At 42.1% G+C, this 26,390-nt stretch overlaps 1 protein-coding gene across 6 annotated transcripts in view; it reads right to left on the minus strand.

Annotated features, from left to right (window-relative positions):
- The window catches only part of GARRE1 (granule associated Rac and RHOG effector 1), a 76,542-nt gene that overhangs the window by 23,536 nt on the left and 26,616 nt on the right, over window positions 1-26,390 (minus strand). For all 6 annotated transcript variants that reach the window (XM_072967249.1, XM_072967245.1, XM_072967246.1 and 3 more), the window contains 2 exons: window positions 23,269-24,556; window positions 1,453-1,662 (listed from right to left, as the gene is read on the minus strand). In XM_072967249.1, the coding sequence (XP_072823350.1) occupies window positions 1,453-1,662; window positions 23,269-23,763 (705 nt within the window). In that variant the 5' untranslated portion in view covers window positions 23,764-24,556. The remainder of the gene's footprint in view (window positions 1-1,452; window positions 1,663-23,268; window positions 24,557-26,390) is intronic.

A 26,390-nucleotide genomic window follows, 5' to 3' on the forward strand; every position in this document is an offset into this window, starting at 1 on the left:
AAAAATGGTGATTCATTTTGACAAAGCTAAATAAGGAAGACATATGGGTATGCATGACATTTCCTATATGCTTGAAATGTTTCATACTAATAATCTTTTTTAGAGTGGATCAAGGGTGAGGTGAACAATTCTTTCAAGAAGTTAAGAAAGAAAAGAGCAGAGAAACAGGGCAGGACAGGGTGGATTTTTGTTTGTAAGCATACCCGTGTACTGGTGGGAGCATGCAAGGACAGAAAGAAAATACAGGGTCCCACCACAGAAGCCCTGAGGTAGGGCAGGGTGGGGACAGGGCAGACTCTGCACACGAGAGGAGATCTCGTCCCCTGTAATGAAGGGGAAGGAAGAGAAGAGGGTCTGAACAGGGGGGTAGGGCGTGTTATTTTGGCGGCCATGGAGAGGGGCTGCTGCCAGGTTGATTCTCTTTTCTCGGTGTGTGTGGGGTAGGGTCTCTGGCTGGAAGCACAGGAAGGCAGGCAGAAAGGCCTGGGCAGACTGAAGCAGGTGAAGGTAAAGGTCAAAGTGAGAAGGTCAAGGGAGCGCCAGGAGGCCTCGCTTGGACTGGCTTCTCAGTGTGAATGATGCCAACAGGTAGAGTGGAGAAGACCCTGAGTCAGGTAGGAAGGGTGTGAATGTGAGCTGTGTGATCAGGAGGTGGGAGCCTGGCAGCCAGGAGGGCACAGATGGTTGTGAGATGAGAGCACAGAGGTGTGGACCCCACTGCCCAGCCCCCTGCAACGAAGTCAACAGGTCCCACTGCCACCTTCAACCCCCAATCAGCATTTCAGGGCTGCTCTGATAAACACCAAAAACAGGCCCAAACAAGCAAGCAAAAAGGGAAAAGAAATTCAGAAGAAATAACAACAATGCAGGAGAACAGCATAAAACTGTAATAAGAAAATCAGAGAATGTACAATGGTAAAATGTTGAAAGATCATATTTAAAAATTTAATTAAAGACGACTTCTAAATCATAAAGTGAAATAGTTTGCCAATTTCATTAAGGAATGAATGATTCAAAGTAAACATTAAAAGGCCAACAAGAAACATGCCATCACCAGCTGCATGCCCACTGAGCTGCCTGGCTGAGCACTCACCCCCCGCAGCTGGTCCTTCCCGACAGGCTCCAGCCTCTCCTCCCCGGCACTTGCTGGAGGCAGGGCCCTTCCCCTGGGCTCCTGCACACCTCCACCAGAGCTCCTCAGCCCTGTGTCTGTCAGCCCTTTCTCCTAGGAGGCTGTGAGCAGAGGCTGCCACCCCAGTGCCTGGCGCATGGCTGGCCCGAAATGGGCATTTACAAAGACATTCACTGCTAAATGAATGAACAAGCTAACGACAGCAGCTTAAGACTCACACATCTAAATAAAACAGCTCTTTTAAGAACCAACAGGCAAAGGCCCTCTGCAGCCTCTCCTATTTGAACAGAGGGCACCCATCTCCCCAAAGTCAGGGTTACCTCAGCAGCACCCCGCCAGGATCGCACCGCCTCCTCCAGCTCCGGGGTGTGGCCCATGCCAGATAAGCTGCCACTGCCGCCACTGCTCTTTTTTTCTGGCACAACCACCTCGGCAAAGCAAGAGTGAGCCACTGGCTGGACCTTCTGTAATGCCTGGGTCAAAAACTGGAAATGGACCTGCACCACTGTCAGGAAACATCGCCCCAGCACCTGTGAAAACAAGGGAGCCAGGAAGTTTTAGGTTGTGGGGTGCTACTGAATTACTGCAACAGATTCTTAACTATCGATTTGAGTGAGGTAACAACTAGAAACCTGAAATCATCTGAAGTTAAAAAGTCACCATGCTTTTAGAAGAATCTGCCTTTGTTCTCATGTTTGGACCTGGTGGCCTGATGCCTGGAAGTCAAAACGTTTCACCCAAACAGAAGCCCCCAGGTTCAGACGAATCTTCCCATGTCCCACCGGGCCTCCTCCTCCTGTGCTCCACTCCCCTCATCTGAACTCGCTCACAACAATCCCGGGTGTCTATGAACTCCTTCTGAACCAGAGCAGCCCACAATCCCAATTAGAGCCACACCATATTCAGAAGGCTGCATGATTAAAAAATCCAAAAGGTCAGTTTGACTATAAGAAGACGTTCTACTGGAAATGGAATCTAAAGATACAGGTTATTTTGGGAACAGTGTTATTAACATAGCTATTACCCCAGTTTATTAACACAGCTGTATGCCCTATTTCCAGTCTTACGAAACAAAGCTGACAGACCAGTCTCCTCGGAGTCAACAAACATACTGGTTAAGTCCGTTCATCAGAACAGTAGAAATCCACTTACCTTATACATAAGAGTTGACTGGTTGATACAGTAGTCTATTAAAGTAGAAAATTCATTTGAAAAAACTATACACATAACACCATGTTAATATATACTATTAATATGTAATAATAACAATATATACTAAAAATACTACTTACCTTAAACATTTTAAGATACAAATATGCATTTATCTGCCAATCTCTGGCACTGGCTAAGGCTGTTCTCTGACATTATTTGTTGTTCTCTGCGTCAGCTACAACGTGTTCTCTATGACTTCCTACTTTTTTTTCTTCAAAGGGGAGCAAGAATTTGCCACTTGCAAAGCAACCTGAGCAGTTATTGACATTTCCCCCAAATCTTTTACAGTTGTTCTGCCCACACCGAATTTTACAATAACAACAAAAACTTTTGGTAACTCTTTTATCATGTTCCATAACATTAAAAAAAATTTTAACAGAAGGTATTTCATATTTCATCAGCTTACACAGTGGATTATTTACCAAAAATTACTCATTTACTGAGTTTATAATTTACACTGAGAGGCCCCACTTGCTGCCAGCATTCAGTGCACAGCCTTAGGGAGGTGGTGAAGGTTGAGGAGGAGGTGACGGTTTCCACTGCCTTTTACAAGGAACTAAAACCTGACCCCAGCGCCCACACTTTGGCCCAGTCCTGTTCCTTGGAGCAGCCAAAAGTAAGACTCAACCTTGAACCTCTCCCTCCCAGTACACATTTCAGATGCTGCCCTTTTCCATCCTACTGGTCAGAGCTCCTCTTCCTGGAGAAAGAGAGTTGTCAGGCAAGTTCCCAGTGATGACACTTATTCCGTCTGAATTATTTTCCCCTGTGGAAATCACCAGGACAAAGCTAAAATAAACACAAACACACAAATCTCACCCCAAAGCACCCTCCCTCGATAGTGAACACAGAATTATAGCTGAACTCTCACCCAAACCTCCTGGGTTTCCACTCATACCTCCCTCAAAGCTCCTCCCCATCAATGATCTGTGCCAGATGGGGCAGAGTGAGCCACACACAGGAAGCAGACCTAGCAACCCAGAGATTTGTGACATGAATAGAAAAAAACTGTATTTATTTAGTACTATACATAACAGCCAGCCTGAATTGAACACTAAATGCTATGCTAAAGATTTCACATGTATTATCTCATTTAATCCTAGGAACGAGCATATAAAGTCATTTACATTTCACAAGCAGTAAGAAGTAAGGCACAGAAAGGTTATGAAACTTTGTCAAGGGGACACAAACTGGATGCGGTAGAATAGTCACTTGACTCAAGTGTCTATGCCCTTAGCCAGTGTGCTCTGCTGCCTTCAACAGGCTCTACACACCTAGATCCAGCTGTGGGCTGCCAGCACTGAGACCAGGCACATGACAGAAACTCAACCTTAACTGGCTTAGGTCAGAGTGACATGGTGTCCTGAAACTCTACACAATGCAAACCCAGGGGGAGGCGTGCAGCTGGGTCCCCAGGCACACAAACTCTCCCTCCTCCTCCTCCCTTAGTCACTTGGCAGGCTGCGGCAGAGAGAGAGAAGGGAGAAGTAGAGATGCCATGCACCATTTGCTCTGGGCTCACATCCTTACAGCTTCTGACAGATAAAACTGAGTCATTCGTTCTTTCAACAAATGTTGTAGTATGTGAATGCCTGATATGTACAAAGCACAAACACCAGAGGATACTACAAGTCACTGTCCTCAGGAGGGTTACCTTCCAATGGCAGGGAACAAACCAGTAAGTAGATATGCAAAGTCAGAGGCTACTGGAGAAGGAACACTAAGGGGCAAGGTGGGAAGGAAAAGGCCCTCTGAGAAACAGAACAAGGGAATAAAGGGAGCAACCCCTCCCCCTTCTAAAGGAAAGTTCTGGGAAAGGCCTCTAAAGGCATGATGCAGGCTCCAGGGCCCAGAATGGGACATTCTGTGATAAAGCTGGCTGGGGGTAGGTGGGGGTTGGGGAGGGTCCTCTTCCTGAGGGGCAGAATGATGGAAGGAGGATGCTGCTACTGCAGGAATAAACAGGGGAAGAGATGATGGACAGTTTTAAAAGGCGGACATGTGGAATGTTGCCTCCACCACTTATTACATGTTTGACCTTGGGCGAGTCATGTAATCTAAACTTCTTCCCTAGGTATAAGAAATGATGAGAACAAGAGCTCACCATCTCCCCTCTCCTACCCATGAAGTATGGAGTACAAATTATGGTTATGACAAAATATTTCTGCTGTAAACAATTCATTAAAAGCCAATCAAACCAATGGTTACCCTGGATCTTGGAAAAGCTGTTTAAAGAGTATCTATACGTATGTTAAACACCACCTTTTTGGAGGGAGGACAGAACTCAACTTCCAGCCCGCCTGGGCCTATCTTTTCTCTACAGTATCTCCTGGCTTAGCCCAGTTCCCCTCCTGTAACAGACCCCAACCTCCCTGACAGAGGGATGGACCAGTCCTTGGGGTGTTCCTGAGAAACCTGGGAAGAAACATAGACTCTAAAGTCATGAATTTGGAAGCACGTGACCCGAGGGCCGAGGACAGCTATTTCCTCCTTCACAGGGAGAACTCCTGGACTGCGGGATTCAGTGAGGCTGCAGAACAGATGTGGCAAGCTGGGGGACAAATGAGTGGAGTGGTCAAAGAGAGAGACATTTTAAATGTCAGTGAGTTTAAAATGTCAATGGAGCTATATAGTTCCAGGTCTATTGACAGCTACCGTTATGTACTGAGTGCTGAACCCATAGCAAGCACTTTACATGCAGTGAAACAACTCTGTGGGGTGAGGGTAGTTCAGCCATTTTACAGATGACAACACTGAGGCTTAGAGAGAGAAAGAAACTCGTTCCAATGTCAAGCAGGTAATAAGTAGTGCAGTAGAGATCTGATGCCATGTCTGTTTGACTCCAAAAACTGTGTTCTAACCACCAGGCTGCTCTATCTTCATATGACAACATCCAAGACATAGTCACAATAGTGGTTAAGGATACCAAGAAGGGGAGAGGAATTCTGTGCAGGAATCCCAATGTCTCCCATAGAGCGTCAGGCCCTGTAGTGGGAACGGAGACTGAGAAGCATGGCTCAGTTTTCTCTGACAGTGGGAAAGGGATTGGGACAAGGGTAGTTAAGTGCCCATGGCACTCAAGTGTGGCATGAGTCTCAAAGTTTATGATCTGGACAGCCAGCAGAGAGCAGCTGCTAAGATTGGCTGGAAACAGCAACGATAAACCGGGAGAGGGCACGCGGGGCCTGGGAAAAAGAGCAGCTTCTCTTACCGCTGAGGAATTCCAAACCCCAAACATCTGTTCAGTCCTTCAGCATGTCAGCCTCATTTAAGAATTATGAAGAAAGCAATCAGATTTAATCTTACCTTTGGCATTTGCATTAAAAAAAATCCATTCACACCAAGGCATCCCAAGTTGACGGAATTTGGGGGAAACATGAGGCTATTATCAGACTTTTGCCTTAAGAGAAGCCTTTTGGTGTGACTTAAATTTCTCATAAAGGACCAATTCCTGAATACAGACGATCAGTGACCTTGCCACTTCTAGCTCCAAATGTCCATGCAACATTCTGGATTGTTCAGCCATTGAAGATCTACTGAAATGAACCCTTGTTTCCTGGGAACCTCTGATGGTGGAGGAAAAGGGCACACGTTTACTTTCCCATTTCTCTGTAAACATACCACATGCGCTGCTAAGGCTATTATGTCCATGGATAGAACCAGGACATTTTTTCTTTCTGGATTTTTATATTCTATTAAAACAGATTTTAGTTTAAGGTCACCCTGCTTTGAGCCCCAAAAGACCACCCTTTAGACATCACCATAGCTATGGAGGATCAACTCAATTCTACCTTCCTAGAATATTTTCAAAATCTTAGTTACTCCTCTTCTAGGGCCAGGGCCTGACTCAGCCCTTAATACAGCTGTATGTATTCAAATTATGGAGTGCCCAAGTCCACCGCGTCTCCCTCACACCTTGTGATTTTCGTATCAATATACACAGTGTCTCACTAAGTTCATTTTCTGCTCAACTTCGCTGAACAATTTGTTTCTCACATCCCTACAGAGTGAAGAACAAGTAAAACTCACGTATACCATACTGTTGAACATTTCCAGGGGTTCTACCATTTATTTCTGACCAGTTTAAAAGTCTAGAGTGAATGAAATGAAGTTGACTGGGATTGGCTGCTTTTATTAGAAATTCCAAAGTCATTCAATCATTTATTTCTCTTCAACACTTACTTATACCTTAAACATTACAGATGGTTCCAAGTGTTCTCAATCTTGCTCCTCTGTTCGTATGATAATTCCAGAGTTATTACATAATGACCTAACCAACAGACCAGAATGTGATACAAAGATCTAAATGTGTCTCCAGAGAAATAGAGAATGCAGTAGACCATGCCTGGACTATGGAAAGTGCTTTATGGAGATAAAATTACAGTATAAAAATGAAGAAAACAAGCTTACTGAAACTAACATGTATAGTCTGATCTAAAAGCTGGTAACAGTGAGTGTTTAAATATTTAAAAATAAGAAAACAACTAACAAAAACAAAAATCTCTTTGCAGTCAGTAATAACCTAGAGCACAGAGAAACTGCCATGCTACGTACGGAAGAGAGAATTAGTGACGCACTAGTGAAGGAAAGAAAGCAAACATGCCCCAAGGTGGCTGAGCCAATGGCAAACGCTAATTATTCAGACAAGATGACATTCTGCCCCTGGACACGCTGCGCTATTGCTGGTAAAAATACCAATAGCGACTGTTTCTGAACTCCTACTTTGTTGGTCAAGCACTGTGGTGCACAAAACCTTTTACACTGGTAATACATATTCACTGCAAATAAATTAGGGGGGAAAGATCAGCTAAATAAAGAAATAAAGAGTATCATCAAACATTACTAACTAGATACAACCACTGATTACATGTTTCGTATACAGTCTACATTTGTACTTGCAGATTTAAATTACCTCATAGCCTGCTTTGCAAACTAAAACATGTCAAAAATGTCTTACCATGCAACACACATAGGAAGTTTTATATTTCAGCTACACTGCTATGAATCTTAACGTAACTAACAAGGATAATTATAAAATATCATCTAGGACATGAAAAAGTGAAAGGCCACTCAGGGTAACTAAGTCCACATCATTTATGGTAGAAAAAGGGCTGTACTCTTAGAGTAATTTCTCCCATTCAAAATGCGAGTTTCCTCCATAAACAAGCAAATTAATGCTGTGAGTTTATACTGAGCAGAGATAAAAATATATATGTCACCCAGCAGACAGCATATGGCCCAGAAGCCTATTAGAGTTTAGTAAATTCTTTTTTTTTTCCCTCTTAGTGGAGGTACTGGGGGATGAACCCAGGACCTCATGCATGCTAAGCATGTGCTCTACCACTTTGGGCTATACCCTCCCCCTAGTTCAGTAAATCCTTTTTGTTGATGTCGTGTAACTTTTTAAATTAAAAGTTGTCACTTCAATTAAGAAGCAAATACTAAACTATCTCAAATGATAAAATGATTAAAAAGACAAACAAGAGGATACATGAGTGGAAATTCTGACTCTATGAACATGATGGTCATCACACATCACTTTGGGAGGGGCCCTCTGCACCCTAGGTGATACGGTACCAGCCTCACAATGTTACCTCACTGAGATAGGGATCACCATCCCCATTTGACAGACAGGGACGCTGTCTGCCACTTTATTCACATGGTATTCCAACTGGTGGTAACTGTGGCTAGCCGGGCTGAGGTGAGGAAGGGGGTCTCACACATCCTCTCAGCAGGAGCTAAGATGGTGGGCTCCTCCCTCGTTCCTGAAACACCTGCTTCCCTTGGCTTCCAAGTCACTGCACTTACTCCACTGTCCTCCTCCCTCTCTGGCTGCTCCTCTTGTGTACTCCTTGGCTGCTTCTTATCATCTCCTGACCTATAAACCTCAGAGTGCCCTAGCGCTCACTCTTCCTGGTATTTCCCGCTTTGGTTCTCTAGCTACATTCACTTTCTTGGGAATCCTGTCCAGTTTTACGGCTTTAAATACCACCTACTGACTGCTAGTTCCCACATTCATGTCTCCAGTCTAGACCTCAACACTGAACTTCAGGTTTGTACATCCATCTATCAACTTGACGCCACCCCCTGGATGTCTAATAGGCACTGCAGACATACTATTCTGGCGCACTCTTCCCCCACGGTCCCCACCTCAGCAAACAGCACTACAGTTCCTCATGGCAGAAACCCTGGAGTCAACTCTGACCTTTGTCTCCCTCTCCGCTTCTTCTCCTCCTTCCCCTCTCCCTTCCCCTCCTCTCCTTTTCTCTCTCACACACACACCCCCACAGGGCTACATTCAAGATACAATGGCTAGAATATTAACCAGTCTTTAAAAGAAGGGAAATTCTGACACATGCTACAATATGGATGAGCCTTAAAGACACTGTGCTAAGTGAAATAAGCCAGCCACAAAAAGATAAATATGACCCCACTTATATGAGGTACCTACAGTAGTCAAATGCACGGAGACAGAAGGAAGAATGGTGGTTCCCAGGGGCTGGGGGGAGGGAGGAAGGGGAGTTACTGTTCAATGGGCACAGAGTTTCAGTTTGGGAAGATGACAAGGTTCTGGAGACGGCTGCACAAAAATATGAATGTGCTTACTGGCACTGAACTATACACTTAAAAACGGTTAAGATGGCAAATTTTATGTTATGTATAATTTAATGCAATTTAAAAAAAAGCACAACTGCTTCTCGCCACCTGGCCTGCTCCATTCTATTACAAGCCACAATCTCTCTTGCTAGGATTGCAACACAGCCTCTCAACTCATCTTCCTGCTTCCTTTCAATCAGGATTAGTTTTATCTTCACAGAACAACAACAACAAATGCAGTGGCTTAAATAAGAGTGATGTTTACTTCTTTCTAAAGTGAAAACAAATCTAGGCTTAGGCAATCCAGAGCTGGATGGAGGCTCCGGGTATCACACGGAGCCCAGCTCCCATCTCTCTGCTCTTCATCCTCACACAAGGCTCACATTCTTAAATTACCTCAAAGTTCTAAATGGTTAAATGACCTCCAGGCATTTGGCCTGCATTCTAGGTAGTAGAAAATGGCGGGGGCAGTGGGGGCACCCTTTTTTCCTCTAAAAACTTCCCAAATCCCAGCAGACTCATCTAAAGCCTCTAATTAGGTCTTCACGGATCAGAATTTACTCAAGTGATCACTCCTAGCTGTAAGAGAGGCTAGTAAGTACAGTCCTTTTTCCCTGGTTAACCTAAATTAAACTGCCTTGGCCTCTGTGGTTCCACAGAAATACACATAACAGGTAGCAGCACCGGTTCAATCCCATGACAGGGATCCGCAGAATACCGAGTTTCTGGTATTTACACCGCCATGTATTGAAATTGATGGAAACTGAAGATTAGGTGAGAAGGGACTTACTAGCCTTAAAATTTGTAAGCTAGTAATGCTAGGATTGGGAAATTGGTATTCATCACCTTTCAAGTGTGGGAGGATAGAAAAACCTTAGATTTTAAGATTTTTAAATGTATTATCTGTAGTACTAGTTTGTGGCAATTATGAACTCTCTAAGCCACATTAGAGGGGAAAATATGGTTGGTTTTATTTAAAAGTAACATTGCTAAGTCTAATCAGTGTCATCTTGGGTCAAACCACTTCATCCATTCCCATAAGGCTGTTGAGAAAAGTCATGTAGTTGGTGTCAATACAAGTTCATGGTTTCTAATTTTTTTTTAATCCTGAAAAAAAAATAAACAAAAATAAACAAAAAAGCCTCAAGAGTTTTATTATTAAGGCAGAAGGGGGAGGCTGGATTTGAGCGGCAACTAGCAGTCTCTTCTATCCCTGAGAGGCTTTCTGAAAACAAAAATCCACACATAAAGCTTTCTGAAAACAAAAATCAGATTATTTCCCTCCCCTTCTCAAGGTCTTCCAGTGGCTTTCCATCACAATGAGAAAAAAAATCTTAACTCCTCATTCTGTCTTACAAAACCCTGCATCATCTGGCCCCCAACTATTCTCTGAACTTATTATTTCTTACCCCACCTCTCTCTCTCTACTCTTGCCACACCAGCTTTCTTGGGGTTCCTCAAGAATTTTGAGCACAGCTCCTATCTCCAGTTTTTGCATAAGCCAGTTCCCACTACCTCAGATTTTCAAAACATCACCACTACTGACATTTGGGACCAGAGAAGTCTCTGTTGTGGGGGGCCGTCCTATGCTGCACAGGGTGTTAGCACCATCCCTGGTCTCCACTCACCAGATGCCAGCAGCCCTGGTTGGGAGATGCAGCCACTCTAACCCTTCAGATCATACTGTTTCGAATAAATTTTCAATTTCTTACTATTAAAAAAAAATCAAAGAGAAAAATCCCTTCTTCCTAGGGTGACTTGAGACACCAAGAGCTGCAATAGAGCTCAGATGAGGCAGTGGAGGGGACCTTCTGAGTATCCAGGCATCTGTTTTGCTGCAAGACTAAAACATAACCTGAGGGACTACAAGGAAGAGATATATCAAGACTCCACCTCCTCCAAATAAATTTGAATTAAAAATCAGAAAATGAAGAGCTTTGTGCTCCTGCAAACTTTTGCTTTTAATGATCTGGGGCCTGCGTCCTGTCACCTAATGTTCCATACTTCATGCAGAAACACCATGGGTGTGTATGTGTGGGGCAGAGGGGATACTCGTCAAAGGCAGAAAGAGAAACTGAGATCCTAAAGGATGACAAAAATTGTCCCCTTAATACATAGCGAGTCAGTAAATTTCTGATTTCCTAACATGCAAGTACAGTATCTGTCACTCTGTCATACCTCCTCCATCAAACCATTCTGGTTCCTCTGGTATGACTGATAAGCTCTTCTAAATGACTAAAATTCCTCTCACTCAACCCTAGCACCAAAATAAATAAATAAATAAAAATAATAAGAGGAGTGGGAGGAGATGTCTTTTTTATGACAAACAAAAATACTTCTAGACCTTGCCAATTGCACCGCGGGGGAGAGTACACCCTGACCCCATTTGCAAATGAGCCACTACTCCACCTGGAGCGTTCAATCGTTTGGCCGTTGCTCTGAGAGGTAGTGCTCAAAAGCCCCATCCTCGGAGAGGCCTTTCCTCTACCTCTCTCTCTCCTCGTCATTCTTCATTTCTCTTCACAGCACCTCTCAACACCTGACATTACGTTTGTCTGTGCTATGCACTTTTTACCTGTTTCCCCATCTAGGAGTTGAGCTGGATGTGCATGGGGTCTTTGCTTTGCTCTCAGTTATGTTCTCATGGCCCTGGCACATAGTAGACAATCCTTCCATACATTTTTGTTGAAAGAAGAAAAGAAAGCAATGACTACCCTTCACATAAAAGCACCAAACTAGGCCAAGGGCAGCATGGTGACTGCAGGACATCAGGAAGTCAGCAACTATGTGCAGATGATAACTGATTCTTCCCCCAAAACTCTTCAGCTCTCTTTCCCTGGACAGCTCTTCTGCAGCCAGCCCACAGAGACCAGCTGCAACCTTGAGCTTACTCTGAGGATGACATCGTCAACAGGCATGGGGGAGACCATGACTCTCCTCTCCTGGAGAAAGAAAGTCCACATACCATGTAAGGCTTTCTGCAAGTGAGATGCTCATCGTGAATGAAGAATCGGGTATAACATATGTTATGCCTTGGAACTGCATGCTTATTCTTTCAAATCGAGAACGAGTATTGTAATCAATGGATACACTGCTGACAGAATAAAGGGTAAATATAAGGGAGTAAAAAAGACGTATTTTCCATGTGTTTGTATATGCATATCTGTTCGCTGCCATCCGTCAGATACATAAAACAATTAACAGTGGTTTTATCTGGGACTGCGATGGAATCAGAAGGGAGACACAGAGAAGGGGGCTTATGCTATTCAGAAATGTTTGAATTTTTTACCATTAGCCTGCATCATATATAAGAAAAACAAATCTTACCAACAGTAATACATCCAAAACATTCCCCTTAAAATGAGTACTAACACAAAGATGCTCATTCTTAAAGCTGATTGTTTTATACATTAAAACCTATGGTCAATGCAACAAGCTATACAACCACTGGAAGAGAGGAGATACATGCAAATGACATGACCACAGGTACCCAAAACCCCAAATAAACCAACTGAAACAGAATTATTGAGTTTAGCCACATGGCAGGAGACAAGATGAAAGTATAAAAATCAGTGGTGCTCCTATGTTATAGAAAAGACTTTTAAATATTATTTCATTCATGAGAGCAACTAAAATTAAAATTACTTAAGAATTTTAAGAAGATATACAGCCACTAGAAAGAAAATTTACTGAGAGACATAACAGAAAGCTTCAGAGAAGACATAATAAACTGCTAAACTGAAAACAAAACAAAACAATTCAGCAGGTGTATCCCGGGTCATAAATATGTTTCCCATCACATCCTCGCCCCTCTTCCGCTGGCATGTGCTTTCTTGGAAGCAGCCCTCAGGGAACCACCTCAGGCACCACAGTCTTGTGGCATGAGTTGGGGTGACTCTGCCTGAACCCCACCCCCGGGAGTAGGCACACAAGTCAGGCCTGGCCAGTGAGTTCATTAGTTTAATCTTTCCAGTCACAGGGTCCAAGGACAGGCAAGTGACCCAACCCAAGCCAACCAAACTGAGTTCTAGAACTTTTGTCAGAACCTGGGGCAAACAGAGGTGCTCTTTCTGCTCAGTGGTTGGCGACTCTGCCATAGAGAGAGTCTGCTTCTGTTCAGCACTTGTGAGTCCCTGGATCCAGCCATGCCCCAAAGCTACCTTTCTTCAGTTTCATGGGGTCAATTTTCTTGAGCGGAAGTACAGTGCTACAGTCAAGAGACTGCCTGGTCTAAAGACTGGATCTGCCATGAGACTTCTGGTAAGTTGTTCAACCTCTCCACACTTGTCAATAAAATGGGAACATGAGTCGTACCTAACTCACAAGGTTGTCCACTGGGGAAAAAAAAGCTGAACCTAAAAAGCTGAGTATTATGTTTTATTCAGTGGATTTTCTGAGGACTTAAGCCCAGAAGACAGCTTCTCAAGATACCTCCGAGGGATTGCTCTGAAGATGTAAGAGAAGAACCAGGAGTTTTGCAACAAAAATCAGGTAGTCGGAACATCAGAAGATTACTATTAATTAAGGAAAACCAGACATCTCAAGTTAACGAACTTAGCACGGTTTTCTAAGTATGGAAAGATCCAAGAGTCTGGGCTCATGGAAAGCATCCCTTTGATACGCACCTTAGCTATCAAGGGCCAGTATCCGGCTTTTCTCCAGTCCTCTCAGGGTGCAGAGGCTGCTGGCCTGATACCCTTTGTATGTCGTCAGTAAACAACATCCTTTGTTTACTGATATGGCAGGTGACATTATTCCTCCACAAGATCATTAACAGAATTCAGTGAGTTAATGTGCAGAACCTCAGAGCAATACAGTACATAGTACTATATGACTATTAGCTGCTTTTTGCTTTTATTGTTGTTTAAGCTATTGTGAGTTTGGTTTCTGTCACTTTAAGTCATAGCATTAAAAAAAAAACACACATCGAATCATATCACTCTCTTGCTCAAAATACCCCTCTAAAAAAATCCCATCTCATTCTATATAAAATCTAAACTCTTACCAGGGCCTCCAAGGTTCTTTCCCAGGTTAGGTGGGAGGTGCTGGTATGGGGGCTGGGTCCTGTCAAAGTGAGCCGGGTGGGGGGACCCTGAGCCAATCAACAGTCAGGCTTGAGGCTGCCCTCCATCTGCATCACTGAACTCTTTACACCTAGTGTCACAGTTTACTTATTTAACTGTTGCCCACCAGGCCTGGAGCACTTTCAATAGTCCTCACTCATCTTTGCCAGCTTGCAGCCAGCTCACCTGTCTTTTATTTTGGAGAGTGGGTGGTAGCAGCCAGGTGAAGAAGAAAGCAGGCCAGGTGACTGGGGCCAGGAGCTAATGGGGCCTCAGAAGGGGTCAGGAGTGACCAAGGACTCACAGGGGTTCCTTCACTTTCCTGTCTCTCGACAGTGTTAGCTGGATCAGAAAGCCCAGTCTCATGGAGGGATGGACACTGCAAGCAAGTCCCTCTGCACAAAGACTGCACTGGCCTGAGGCAGCAGAGAGGTACAGGACACAACCCCTGTGTATGCTGGCCCCAGAAGGATTTTAGGTAAATGTGGTTTTTACAGACAGATGCTCAATTTCCTGATTTGTAAGGATGAAGGAGGCTGCCAAAACAGGCTATTATCCAGTTCCGTGAAATCTCAGAAACTGACCACTAACCATAAACATTTAGAATAGAAAGTAATTCAGAAAAGTTAGTTCTATGTAAAATTACATTTCACGAAATCATTTGTTTCCTTCTAATTTGTCCACAAAATATCATTTTTCCCTTATGTTCACTCAAGCCTTTTTACCAACTGTGAAATGTTGATTTAACATTCTCCTAAAAGAAAGCAACATTGTAATTTTAGTCACCAAAACTACAAACACATTATTCTTTCCTTGACTCCTCCCTACTGCTGGGGTCCTGCCTTCAGAGGTGTCTGCTCTCTGATCTCATTTTCTTCCTTGATTCACTTTTATTTTCTTCATGTTTTGAAAAGCACCTGCCTTTCTTCTCATCGTTATAGTGTACTCAATAATACTCTGTGATATTGTGATTTACAATAAGAAATATGTATTTTGGACTTCTTCTAAGGTTCCTGGTACACAGCTCCTAAAACCCTTGAAATTTTCTAGGGGATAAGAAAGATGAAATATCTTTTGTTGTTCACAACAACGCTCTTTCAACCGTAACTGAGTTTATGTTAATGAGGTAACTTTTGGAAAACCCCTAAGGATGGGGACTGGTTGCCAGGGGAACCAAGTTTGAAACTTTCAGCCCAATCCTTCTGGTGAAGGGGAGAGGCTGGAGATAGACTCAATCTTCAATGGCTAAAGATTTAATCAACCACACCTGTGCAATGAAGCCTCGAAAAAGCCCGTAGTGTGGAGCTTCTGGGTTAAAGAACACGTCGAGGTGATGGGAAGGTGGCACAGCTGGAGAAGGCATGGATGCTCACATACCTTGCCCTATGCGTATCTTTCATCTGACTGTTCCTGAGTTATATCCTTTTATAATCTAGTAAGTAGAATGTTTTTCTGAGTTCTGTGAGCTGCTCTAGCAAATTAACTGGACCTGTTGGGGGAAGGGGGGCGGGTCATCACAGGAATTTCTGATTTATAGCCAGTTGGGAAGACACACAACATCCTGGACTTGCGACTGCTGTCTAAAGGGGAAGGGGGCAGTTTTGTGGGACTGAGCCCTTAACTGTGGGATCTGATGCTAACTCCAGGTAAATAGTGTCAGAATTGATCCAAAATTGCTTGGGGTGGGAAAGCCCCCAGCAACAACTGACGACCACAGCACCAAAAGTGAAGTAGAGTATCCTGTGAATAGACAGATGTGGACAAAGAGTGTTACAGTTATATACTACTATGCACTCTATTGCTCTGAGATTCTACACACTAACTCACTGAATTCTGTTAATAATCTTGTGGAGGAAGAATGTCGTCTGCCACATCAGTGAACAAAGTACGTTGCCTATATCAAGCCAACAGCCACTGCAGCCACCCCCAGCTGTGCACCCTGAGGGGATTGGAGAAAAGCGGGATACTGGCCCTAGATAGCTAAGGTGCGTATCAAAGGGATGATTTCCATGAGCCCAGACTCTTACATCTTCCCATACTTAGAAAAGCATGCTAAGTTCATTAACTTGAGATGTCCGGTTTTCTTTAACAGTAATCTTTTGATGTTCCAACTACCTGATTTCTGTTGCAAAACTCCTGTATATCCTGGCTCCTCCTCTGCTTCTCTGGAGCAATTCCTTAGAGCTATGTGAGAAGCTGTCTTCCTGGCTTAAGTCCTCAGAAAACCCACCAAATAAAACATAATTCTCAATTTTACGGTTGTGCTTTTTTTTTTTTTTCCAGTTGACACAGAGAACAGAAGAGTTTTCCTAAATACTCTCCTTGCTGTTAGAAGACCACTTCACGTGCACAACTTCCTCCATGAAATGGAATCCATTACGGGGTTTCCCTGATACATTACTTGTTTCATGTGGTCATAAATTTCTCTCTTCCTTTCTTTAAAATTGGAAAATATCTAAACATACACAAAAACAGAGTATAACAAACCACCATGTACCTATCAAAAAGCTTCAATAACCATCAACATTTTGCCATATCTTTTTCATCCTCCCCGACTCCACTTTTTTCTGCTGGAAAGTTCTGAAGCAAATCAAATCAACCAAGTACCTGTACATGTTCAAATTATCTTATATTTAAAAATTTCTTTTTTTTTTTTTGGTTTGAATCTCAATCCCTAAAAGCTCATTTTATTTGGTTGTTTTTTCTCTTAACTACCTAATTTTTCTTCATGCTACTAGACTTTACTGAACAGATCAGGTCAACTGCCTATAGAACATGCCACATTCTAGATTTGTCTGATTGCTCCCTTGTGGTGTTGTGTAACTTGTTCCACCGTATCCCATGTTCCTTGTAGACTTGAGAATTCATTCTATAGTGCAAGACTATATTGAGTCATGATCATTTGGTTGTCTCATATTCAGTGATGCTGAAGTTGACCAATGGATTTGGGTGGGAAAGGCCTAATTCTCTTACGAAGCTCCCCAACAGCTTTTCACAAATGCTTTTATCCTCCACTGTTGTCCACCACCTAAGTCAGTTCATTGTAGTCTACAAAATGGTGATTTTCCTAATTGTATCACCCCTTCTACAAGGAAGAACACTGAGATGCTTCTAAATAGAAGCTTCCCTAATCCACTAGGGTCATTTGGTTACCCTGAAAAAAAGTATGTACTGGAGAAACAGGAAATTTGCTTCATTCCTCATTTTTCTCCTTTTAATTAGCAATTTTCAGAATGAGTTGGTTGTACAGTACTTCTTAACAAATCAAAGGATCCAGTCTCTCCAAAGTGGCAGATGCCCCCTGATCCCAGAGGCTTCCACCCACGTAGAGTGGGCTAGGCAGAAAGTAAATCTTATTTGTTGTTCACAATGAAGTTTTGCAGAATCATCCAAATTCCAACTACTTAATTATAGCTTCTTCTGAAGGCTAAACTCCAAAGACAATTTAGATAATAGAAGATTCACCTTAATAAAAGAATAAACCAAAAAGAGTGATTAGAAATTTGCAACAGCCTGAAAACTGATTTACATAAGTGTTTTATGAAATGAACTTCAGTTTCTGATTCACAGTAGCAATTTGGGTTTTCATTTGGCACATATAGTTAGGAAATATTTACTCCATAATCTGTTACGGAAGATCAACTAGCCAAAACAAGAAAGAGGCAACACTGAATTTCACCTTTAGGCAAGGGAAAAAAAAGCAGATTTAACTCCATTAGGGTTAACAAAAGTCACATTTTGAAACCAGCTTCTAATATTTTCCATTACTGTTGCTCTACAGTATTTTTGGCATATATTTATCCAAAATGAATGTTAATATGCCTGATGAATTAAGGTCCCTAAGAGTCAGTGCTCACAAAAAATTATTTCAAACAGATTCACAGGTATACAGTATACAAAAGACATTTGTCAGTGCACCAAACTTTTGAAAGCCAAGGTTCAATTATATAAAGACTTGATTTAATGTCTGCCTGCCTATTGACAAGGTGGTAATATAGTGGGTGCTCTGTATCTGCAGGTTCCACAGTGGCAGATTCAACCAACTACGGATCAAAAATGTTCAGGGGCGGAAATATTCCAGAAAGTTTCAAAAGCAAAACTTGAATTTGCCATGCAGGCAACTATTGACATGGCATCTACATTGTATTTACAACTATTTACGTACATTTACACTGTATTAGGTATTAAAAATAATCTAGAGATGATTCAAATTATACAGTGGGATGTGCATACGTTATATGCAAATACTATGTCATTTTATATAAGGGACTTCAGCATCTTCAAATTTTGGTATCCTGAGGGGGTCAAAGAACCAATTTCCTGCAGATAGGACTGTTCTTAGACAGTTATTAACAATACTGGGAGATAAAAAAGAGAGTCTCTTTAAAGACCTGTAACTCCCAGGAAACCTGTACCAACACTGAGGCCCCAAGGTGAAACCAGAGCCCCAGAGCTGTCAAGGGGTGAAAAAAGCAAAGGGACAAGTGGCATCACTTTGTCTTGCTGCCCTCCCTGCACCTTCCCTTCAGAGGCTGACCTCTTTATCTTTCTGACCTCACCCCTAGTGTCTCACTTTCACTCCCTGCTTCAGCCACAACAGGTCCTCACTGCCCTTCAAACACAAATTTGCTCCTGCCTCAGGAACTCTGCACTAGATGTTCCCTCTGCCTGGAATTCTCTTTTTCTGGTTATCACCAGGGCTTACTCCTTCATCTCCTTCACATAATCACATTCTCAGTGATGCCTTTTCTAACCATCTTATCAAAGATCACACCCTTGTCTATCTACTGAAGGGAAGGAATTTCTGTCTTGTTCTCTGATGTATCCTCGGTGCCTGGAACAGACCCTGGCACCAACAAAATATGCAAAATATCTGTGGAATGACCACATGAACAAGCCAATTTGATTCTTTTACTTACATTAGCACTGAAAAAGTAATTTTACTTAAGACAAGTGATAGATGTTTGTAAATAGAGGCTGACATCTGTGGCCTTCTAATAAATAGAAAACCACAGTCTATCTTTGTCTATCTTTCTTTAATATGAACTACATATTTTAATTGTAAATGACCCTTAGTTAGAGTAATGATTTCTAGGACAAATGAAATTGAGGAAGATAAAATCAAAGAAAACTCACAGCCACTCAATTCAGCTAGCCTGGCATTTTATAGAAACACTGGAATTAACCTAATCATAAAAAACACCAGTGGAGATGCCCCATAGACTCAAAAAGAAAAGATATAGACAGCAAGTCCCATGTGGTCTACCCCTAAAAAGTGTTATGGAATGTCAAAGCTTTGTACAAAGAACAAATTCAATATGGGAAACTCTATTTTTCCCGAGTTCACGTTTTGGCTAGCCAGGCAGTTCGAGACTTACACAAAGGAATCCCCATGAAGCACTTGATTAAGATCATATTTCTCACTTTAGACAACATTCCAGTTCATATACAATGTAACTTATACATTTTTTGCATACCCAGAGGGAGAAAAATCCTACCTAAACTGCCAATTGGCTTGTTCACAGGTTCCTAGCTATTCCTAGTATATTTTAAGACATCCCCAATCCCCTGCCCCACTTCCTGCCCTGTGTACCCCCATTCTAGGTGAAAGGCAAATGGAGCAGTAACTACCAGGAGAGGAGGTCCCCTAGGGCTTTTATGCTGAAAAGATCCTGGCAGTTCCTACATCAGGCAAGGTAATACTGCTGGCGCCTTACAACACCGAAAGAGAAGATCACACACAGGGGAAAGGGAGACGCCTACCTCAAGAACCAGGAAAGAAATGAGCAGAGCAAATGTTCTAGGAGAAAAATGCATTTTTCCAACTAAAAGGGTTCCAGTGAGAAGAATAACCTGCTGTACATTTCTCGCCGATGTTGGTTTTGTACATAATTGTGCTCTGTACTTCAGAGTAGGGCTAATAGCACCTTTCAAGACATGTTGGAAGCAATAATAATATGTGATGATGATGACAACTAGCTGGGTACAGTGTTTCACATACACTAGTGGCTTCTGATCTTCACAAGAACTTGGAAGGTGGGTGGTAATTCCATTTTGTAGATGAGCAAACTGAGGTTTAGACATGTTAGAAGATTTGCCTAAGGCCATACAGAGAGGAAGCAAAGTCATTTTCTAAATCCACATCTTCTGACTCCATGCCCCATAATAAACAGTGTCATAAGCACTGGTTAACTAATGAATCACCACAGTCACAACTTATGTCTCTAACAGTGAGATTACAAAGGTGAACCACTGGGGTAAGAGGCAAAGTCACTGATGAGTACAGACAGGATAGGACTCATGTACACCCTGCCTGCCCCAGGGCACACAGTCAGCACCTGCAGTTCCCAGACACACGCACCAGGATCTGTAAATCAACGAGCGTATCTCAAACCTGCCTGTAAGTAAGGGAAAATTAGAAGCAGATTTTGGCCACCTTCCAGGGTGGGACAACGGAATTGGTACTTTGTCTTAGATTTAAAATGGTCAAGCATTTCCATATCAAGGTCAAGGCCTTCCTCACTCACCCTGGACTAACTCCTGAACAGAGCTCCTTGCCTAGCCAGTCAAGTTCAGCAATGTCAGGCCACAGACTTCTTCCCCCTAGGAGTGAATGTTAAAGAGCCTTTTAGGGCCTTGCTGATAAAAGTTTAAAAAGACCAATAGGAAAAAAAACAAATGCCTAGCCATTCCAGCTGAGTTGGTGAATACTCTGAGACAGAGACCCTTATAGGCCCATGGCAGTACAGAAAATCCAGAAACAACAAATATCGCTCTGTGGAAAAAGCAAAATGTTACATCTGCAAACCTCCATTTGGCAATCGCATTTTAGGCTTTACTTTCAAGTCAGCAGAATACACCCATAGATTCTAAAACCCATCAACAGCACTTAGTTTCCAGTCTAGCCTCTGAAAGCCAGTTTAGCCCATTATTTAGAAAAACATGGTAATATTCCAACTAACCTAATCGCATTTCAATGGGAAAAGCCAAGCCAAAATTCCAGACCACAATAATAAGAAATATTTCCCATTCTCAGCTCAAGTGGTCTATGCTAGTCCCAGGAAAACAGAAGGGACAAGATAGGTGCTACTGCGGTGCGCCCCAGTGGCTTACTAACACTAACTCCCAGCTCCTCAGGGCTGTTTCATCTTTTTCTAGCTGTCCTGACCCACGGAAGAAGGGAACTTGCCCTACTGGGCTGGAGGGCAAGTGGCTCTGAAGATCTACCTCCGTCTCCTCCAGGACCTGGTGGCACAGCCTGAAGAAGAGCTCAATAACTTACAGGTTAAAATAAGAGCCTTTGGCCTCATTTTTGAAACCATTCTTGCCTGAAATTCTAGTTAAAGCTACAAGTGCTTCTGTCATTATAGGATAGCAGCTGTAACAGTCTGGGTCTGACACTGTTCAACACTTCCTGGGAGGGCAGAGTCCCTAACTGCTCTCTTGCCACATCTCTGTAGAGCAGTGACCAGGCACACTGGGGGCTGAACAACATGGTTCTTTATGTAAAACAAACAAAAGCCAAAGCTGTACATCTGCACGTGCACAAATATGTACCTGTGCACGTGTAGACAACAGTCTGGAATGGCACATGCCAACCAGTTAACAGGTCTCTTCTGGGAAAAGGAATGGGATGGGAGAGTAGAGCAGTAGTTTTCAGATTCACTGCTTGAATTTCTTTTGAGAAGTACATTTTTACAAAATATGCTTTTATGCGTAATTTTGAAAATACTTTAATCTATGACAAGCCATTTTAAAAACACTTCAAAATCATGGTATCTCTGAATATAATATGATCATAGAAAAATCAAAAATTATAAACATACTTCAATAGGTTCAAAACAGAATGACCCAAGGAAGATACTATACATTTATACCAGCAGGTTCAGCAAATGATAGTCCATGGGCCAAATCCAGTCCAAAAGACAGGTCTACAAGGTAAAACTGGTTTTTACATTCTTAAAGGGATACTTTAAAAAAAAGAAGAAAACATGACAGAGACACGTGTGGCCCATGAAGCTTAAAATTTATTATTTGCCCTCTACAGAAAGTTTGATGATATCTAATTTACACCAAGACTACTGTGTCATCTCAAAAACAGTTCTAAATTCCTCTTAGAAATGCCTTCAAAATCACTTTTAAACACAATAAAAATGAATCATAATACTTAATAGTCTACTTTTTCCCCCTTAAACCCACAACAGTATAAGTTATTCATTCAGCCACCTCAATCATCAGATTTGGCTCAGAAGACTGGTGATTTCCTAAGATCAAATACAACCCTGGGATGGGGAAAGGAACATTCTCCCGCCTAGCATCCAGACACTTAACCTCTGATGTGCTTCTAAAATGTACAAGGACACATGGAAAAATCAAACTCAGAAGAACTCTCTAAGTAGCTAAAAATAATTTTTTAAATCTCTCAGTGAAACTAATTTAACAGATGACAGTTTAATAGCTATTTCCTAAACCAAGGAAAGAACAATGTCATCTTTATTCTGAATGAAATTTGTATCCAATCTTACACTCTAATCTAGAGCCCTGAAAAAGGGAGAATATTTCGTTTTGACTCTCAAAGACCCTAAGAAATGTACTGAGTAAGAATCAAATGCATCCAAATGTGAACAGCTGTAAATTTAGAACTGGAAAGATGATTTATCCTGTAAACATGTGTGGAACTTTCTACATTAAACCAATGGTTCTATATAAAGACAATTCACAAATAAATCTTCGTTTATAATATTTAGAAACCTCAGTCCCCACTGTGTACTTTATTTGAACAGTATGTTATTTGGAAATTAAGTTCCAATTTGAAAATTAAAAAAATATATATATAGGCTGATTTGGCTTTTTGTTTAATAATTTTTTATCCTACTTAATTTGAAACAAAAGCAATTCAGAACCTGGCATGCAAAAATTTTTACAAGGTGAGGAGGGGCAATTTAAGGGTAGGGGAGTGGGAGGTTCAAACTGCTGGGTGTAAGACAGGCTCAAGATTGTACTGTCCAACACGGAGCATACAGCCATGGGAAGAAACCTTTAAAAATTGTCTAAAAATTAAAAAAAAAATTTTAAAGAAATGCAAGTGCTCAAATAAGAAATATACGACTCACTCAAAAATTTTGTTTTTACAAGGACAGAGCATCAATAGAAAAAAGAGGGCAAAGACCATCATTTCGGTGATTAGGGAAAAACTAAGACAACATTCTCACTTACCTCTGGAATACATTTTCCTACCCGAGTGTGACACAGAAGATACTCTACCTCAATGTCCTGGAGACTGAATTCCTTCTGATCCGTAAAGTTTGCGGCCCCGGCACTGAGTTCCATCAGCATTTTGGCGATCTCGGGCTTTATGGCTGACGTCAGCCGGCTGGCGGCTTCCATGACGTGCTCTTGCACGTCTTTGAGCTGCATGGCTGCCTTGGAGTAGTGAGAGTTCCTGAACACGGTGCTGAAGAGATCTGTGAGGAAAGTGCTGGCACGGCAGAAGACGTTGAGGGCATCCAGGTACTTGGAAATGCCCTGCTGGATGTCAGCGATGGGGGTGGAGTGGGGCACGGCGTGGTGGCAGCTGCCGGCAGCGGCCAGGCCGCCCAGGGGGGCGGTGGCGGCCGTGGACGCCAGCGGGGCACTCAGCGCGCGGCCCAGCTCGGGCATCGGGTACTGCTGGTGCTGCTGCCCCTTCTGCTTGGACCCGCCAAGCAGGAAGCGCCGCTTGTAGTCCATTTTACTGTCCTGGGCGCTGCAGCAATACATGCGGGAAGGCCGACTGTCCCAGTGACCGCCAGAGGGTCAGGGTTCTGAGTCCTCCTTTTCCTTTTCACCTAATACTGTGGCTAGGTATAAAAATAATGGAGTTCTGCAAATCTAAGTTTTAAAAAAGGCATTTCCATGAGGCAGGTGACCATGTGATCCAACGTAGATGTGAAAAGGACAACGGGTTTATATAATTAATATTTTCAGTGTAGGCAGGACCTCTGACAAAAAATAAAAGTGTGTCTAAAATGCTATATAAGAACTGTTAGCGCTCCACTCTCTTAATAAAAAGATATGCTTGCTGAGAAAAATGTTTACCTATAATTGCTTTGCAAGAATATTTTGATACTGTATTTACAATGGCAGAAAAATAACTTAACTTTAAAAAATGTAATATAATGTATCTTCAATATACCAGAAAAGTTAGAACCCAAAACCCACAAGCTGATCAACAGCAATTTAAAAAGCAGTACAGAATAACTTCACACTAAGTCCTTAGGAAGGAAGATCAAATCTCTGCAGAATTTTGACAGAGCCTGCCTGCCAAATCCATTTACCTGTAAAGCTTCTCAATGCGAAAAATTTCCAAGTTTCCTTTAATATTTTCTGAAAACAAGTTTTTTTTGCAAAAAATGGCATCTGTTATTGTAAGTCTTCTCCTTTCCTTTTGTTTGCTGAGGTAGCGGTTTCCTTGTAACATTAATAAGAGGTGCTTCCAGACTGGGTTGGCCCTCAATTGTAAAGTCTGAAGCAAGAATGCACAGATGTATTTGTAAGGCCTCTAAGTCATTTCCTGTAAGGGGGAAAAATAAGATAAAGTTAGGAAAGTTACAAGACAGTGAGTAATTCTGAAACATTAACTCCTGAAATGCTATTATCCACAAAGATGGGCTACAAATGAGTAAGAAACCATATTAAAACTTTATAAAAACAGGCACAACAGTGAGAATGGAACTATGATACGATAACTGTTAGAAAATTCCTCAAGTTGTGATACAAAAATAATGCAATAAAAAAATTTTGATTCCCCACTAACCACTCCAAAGCTCAGGCTGACAAATGACACCATCCAGTGGGGCCTGGACTTGTGTCTGTGTTTGGCATTCCCTTGTTTCCTTCTCAAAGAGCGCACAAATCCACAAGAGAATTGGAGGGGTACTCAGATTATGGTGAGGGTCGTCGACAAGTACAGCACTCACAAAACCTTAAGGGGGACTGGAAAACGGAGCGATGAGCAAAGACTGAGAGAAATCAGGATTGTTATAAAGAAAATGCTACTCTGAGATAGTCCTTGACTGTAGGATAGGTTTTGATAAGTACAAAAGGGATAGCTAGGGCTCACCAAGTCAAAGGACCACCACAGCAAAGGCCGTGAAGCAAGGTGGCTTAAGGTCTGTTCAGGACACCCACTTTACTGGGCTGGAGTGAAGAATACAGAAAGACAGAGCCTGAAGAGGAGAGTGGCTGGCAGGTCTGCAGACAGGATTCTCTTCTCATCCTCAGCCAGGTAGGTACCAGTTTCCCCTCCAGACATTCAAAGGGAAGCCTGGCACAGTGTGCCGGTTACACCCTGAGGCAGCTTCTATAGAATCCCTGGCTCTGGACAGTTTCAAACAGCAAGGTCTGGACATCTCTGGTTGTAGTTTCTGAACCTATAACAGTGGAGTCGTGTGCTTCTTCTCACAAAGCTGACATCAGGTTCACACTTGCCTGAACTATCTGTTCTCTCAAAGATAACAATAGTTCAAATATATTTTATTGAGTTTACATGTAAACTTCAAACTATATCATGTCTGTATACAGTTTGGTCTACTTATTGATAACAAGATTTTCTTTCTTTTCATTTTCCTTTTTTGGTAGATAAAAATAAATACAAGGCATACCTTGACACTCATCATGGCCAACTACTATGCTTCCTTTATGGTTCTACAATTGCATAAAGAATCCAGGAAGGCAGGCAGGTTACAAGAGCAAGAGATGAGAAAAGTGCTGTGTGTACAAACACATACACTAAATGTAGCAACACTAACCTAGCTAGCATATACATTCAACTAAACTGGCCACCATTTGTAGCTCCATGTTCAAGAGAATCTTGACTCTTAAAAACTCTCATAAACTTTTCAAGAAACAAGATATCAGTTATTTGTAAGAAATCTGGGAGTGTGGGAGGGATCAATTAGGAGTCTGGGATTAACAGATACACACTACTATATATAAAATAGATAAATAACAAGGACCTATTGTATAGCACAGAGAACTACGTTCACTATCTTGTAATAATCTATACTGGAGAAGAATCTGAAAAGAATATATATATACACACACACACATATTCTGAAAACAGAATCACTTTGCTGTATACCTGAAACTAACAAAATGTAAATCAACTATACTTCAATAACATTTTCTTAAAAGTAAAAAAAAAAAAAGAAATCTGTTCTTAAATGTTCTTTTTTCAAATTCATTACAATAAGGCAATCATATCAATCCCTACCCAAGTGCTCCATTATAATCAATGTGGCTTTATAAATTCCGAACTACAACAGAAGCTCTCAACAGGAGTCTTGAAGGATGGAAGTGTGTGTGCCTGTGGAGGAAAATCATCACCTTGAGCTGGCCACAGGGAG

The sequence above is a fragment of the Vicugna pacos genome, chromosome 9 (assembly GCF_048564905.1).
Source record: "Vicugna pacos chromosome 9, VicPac4, whole genome shotgun sequence".
NCBI lineage: Eukaryota > Metazoa > Chordata > Mammalia > Artiodactyla > Camelidae > Vicugna > Vicugna pacos.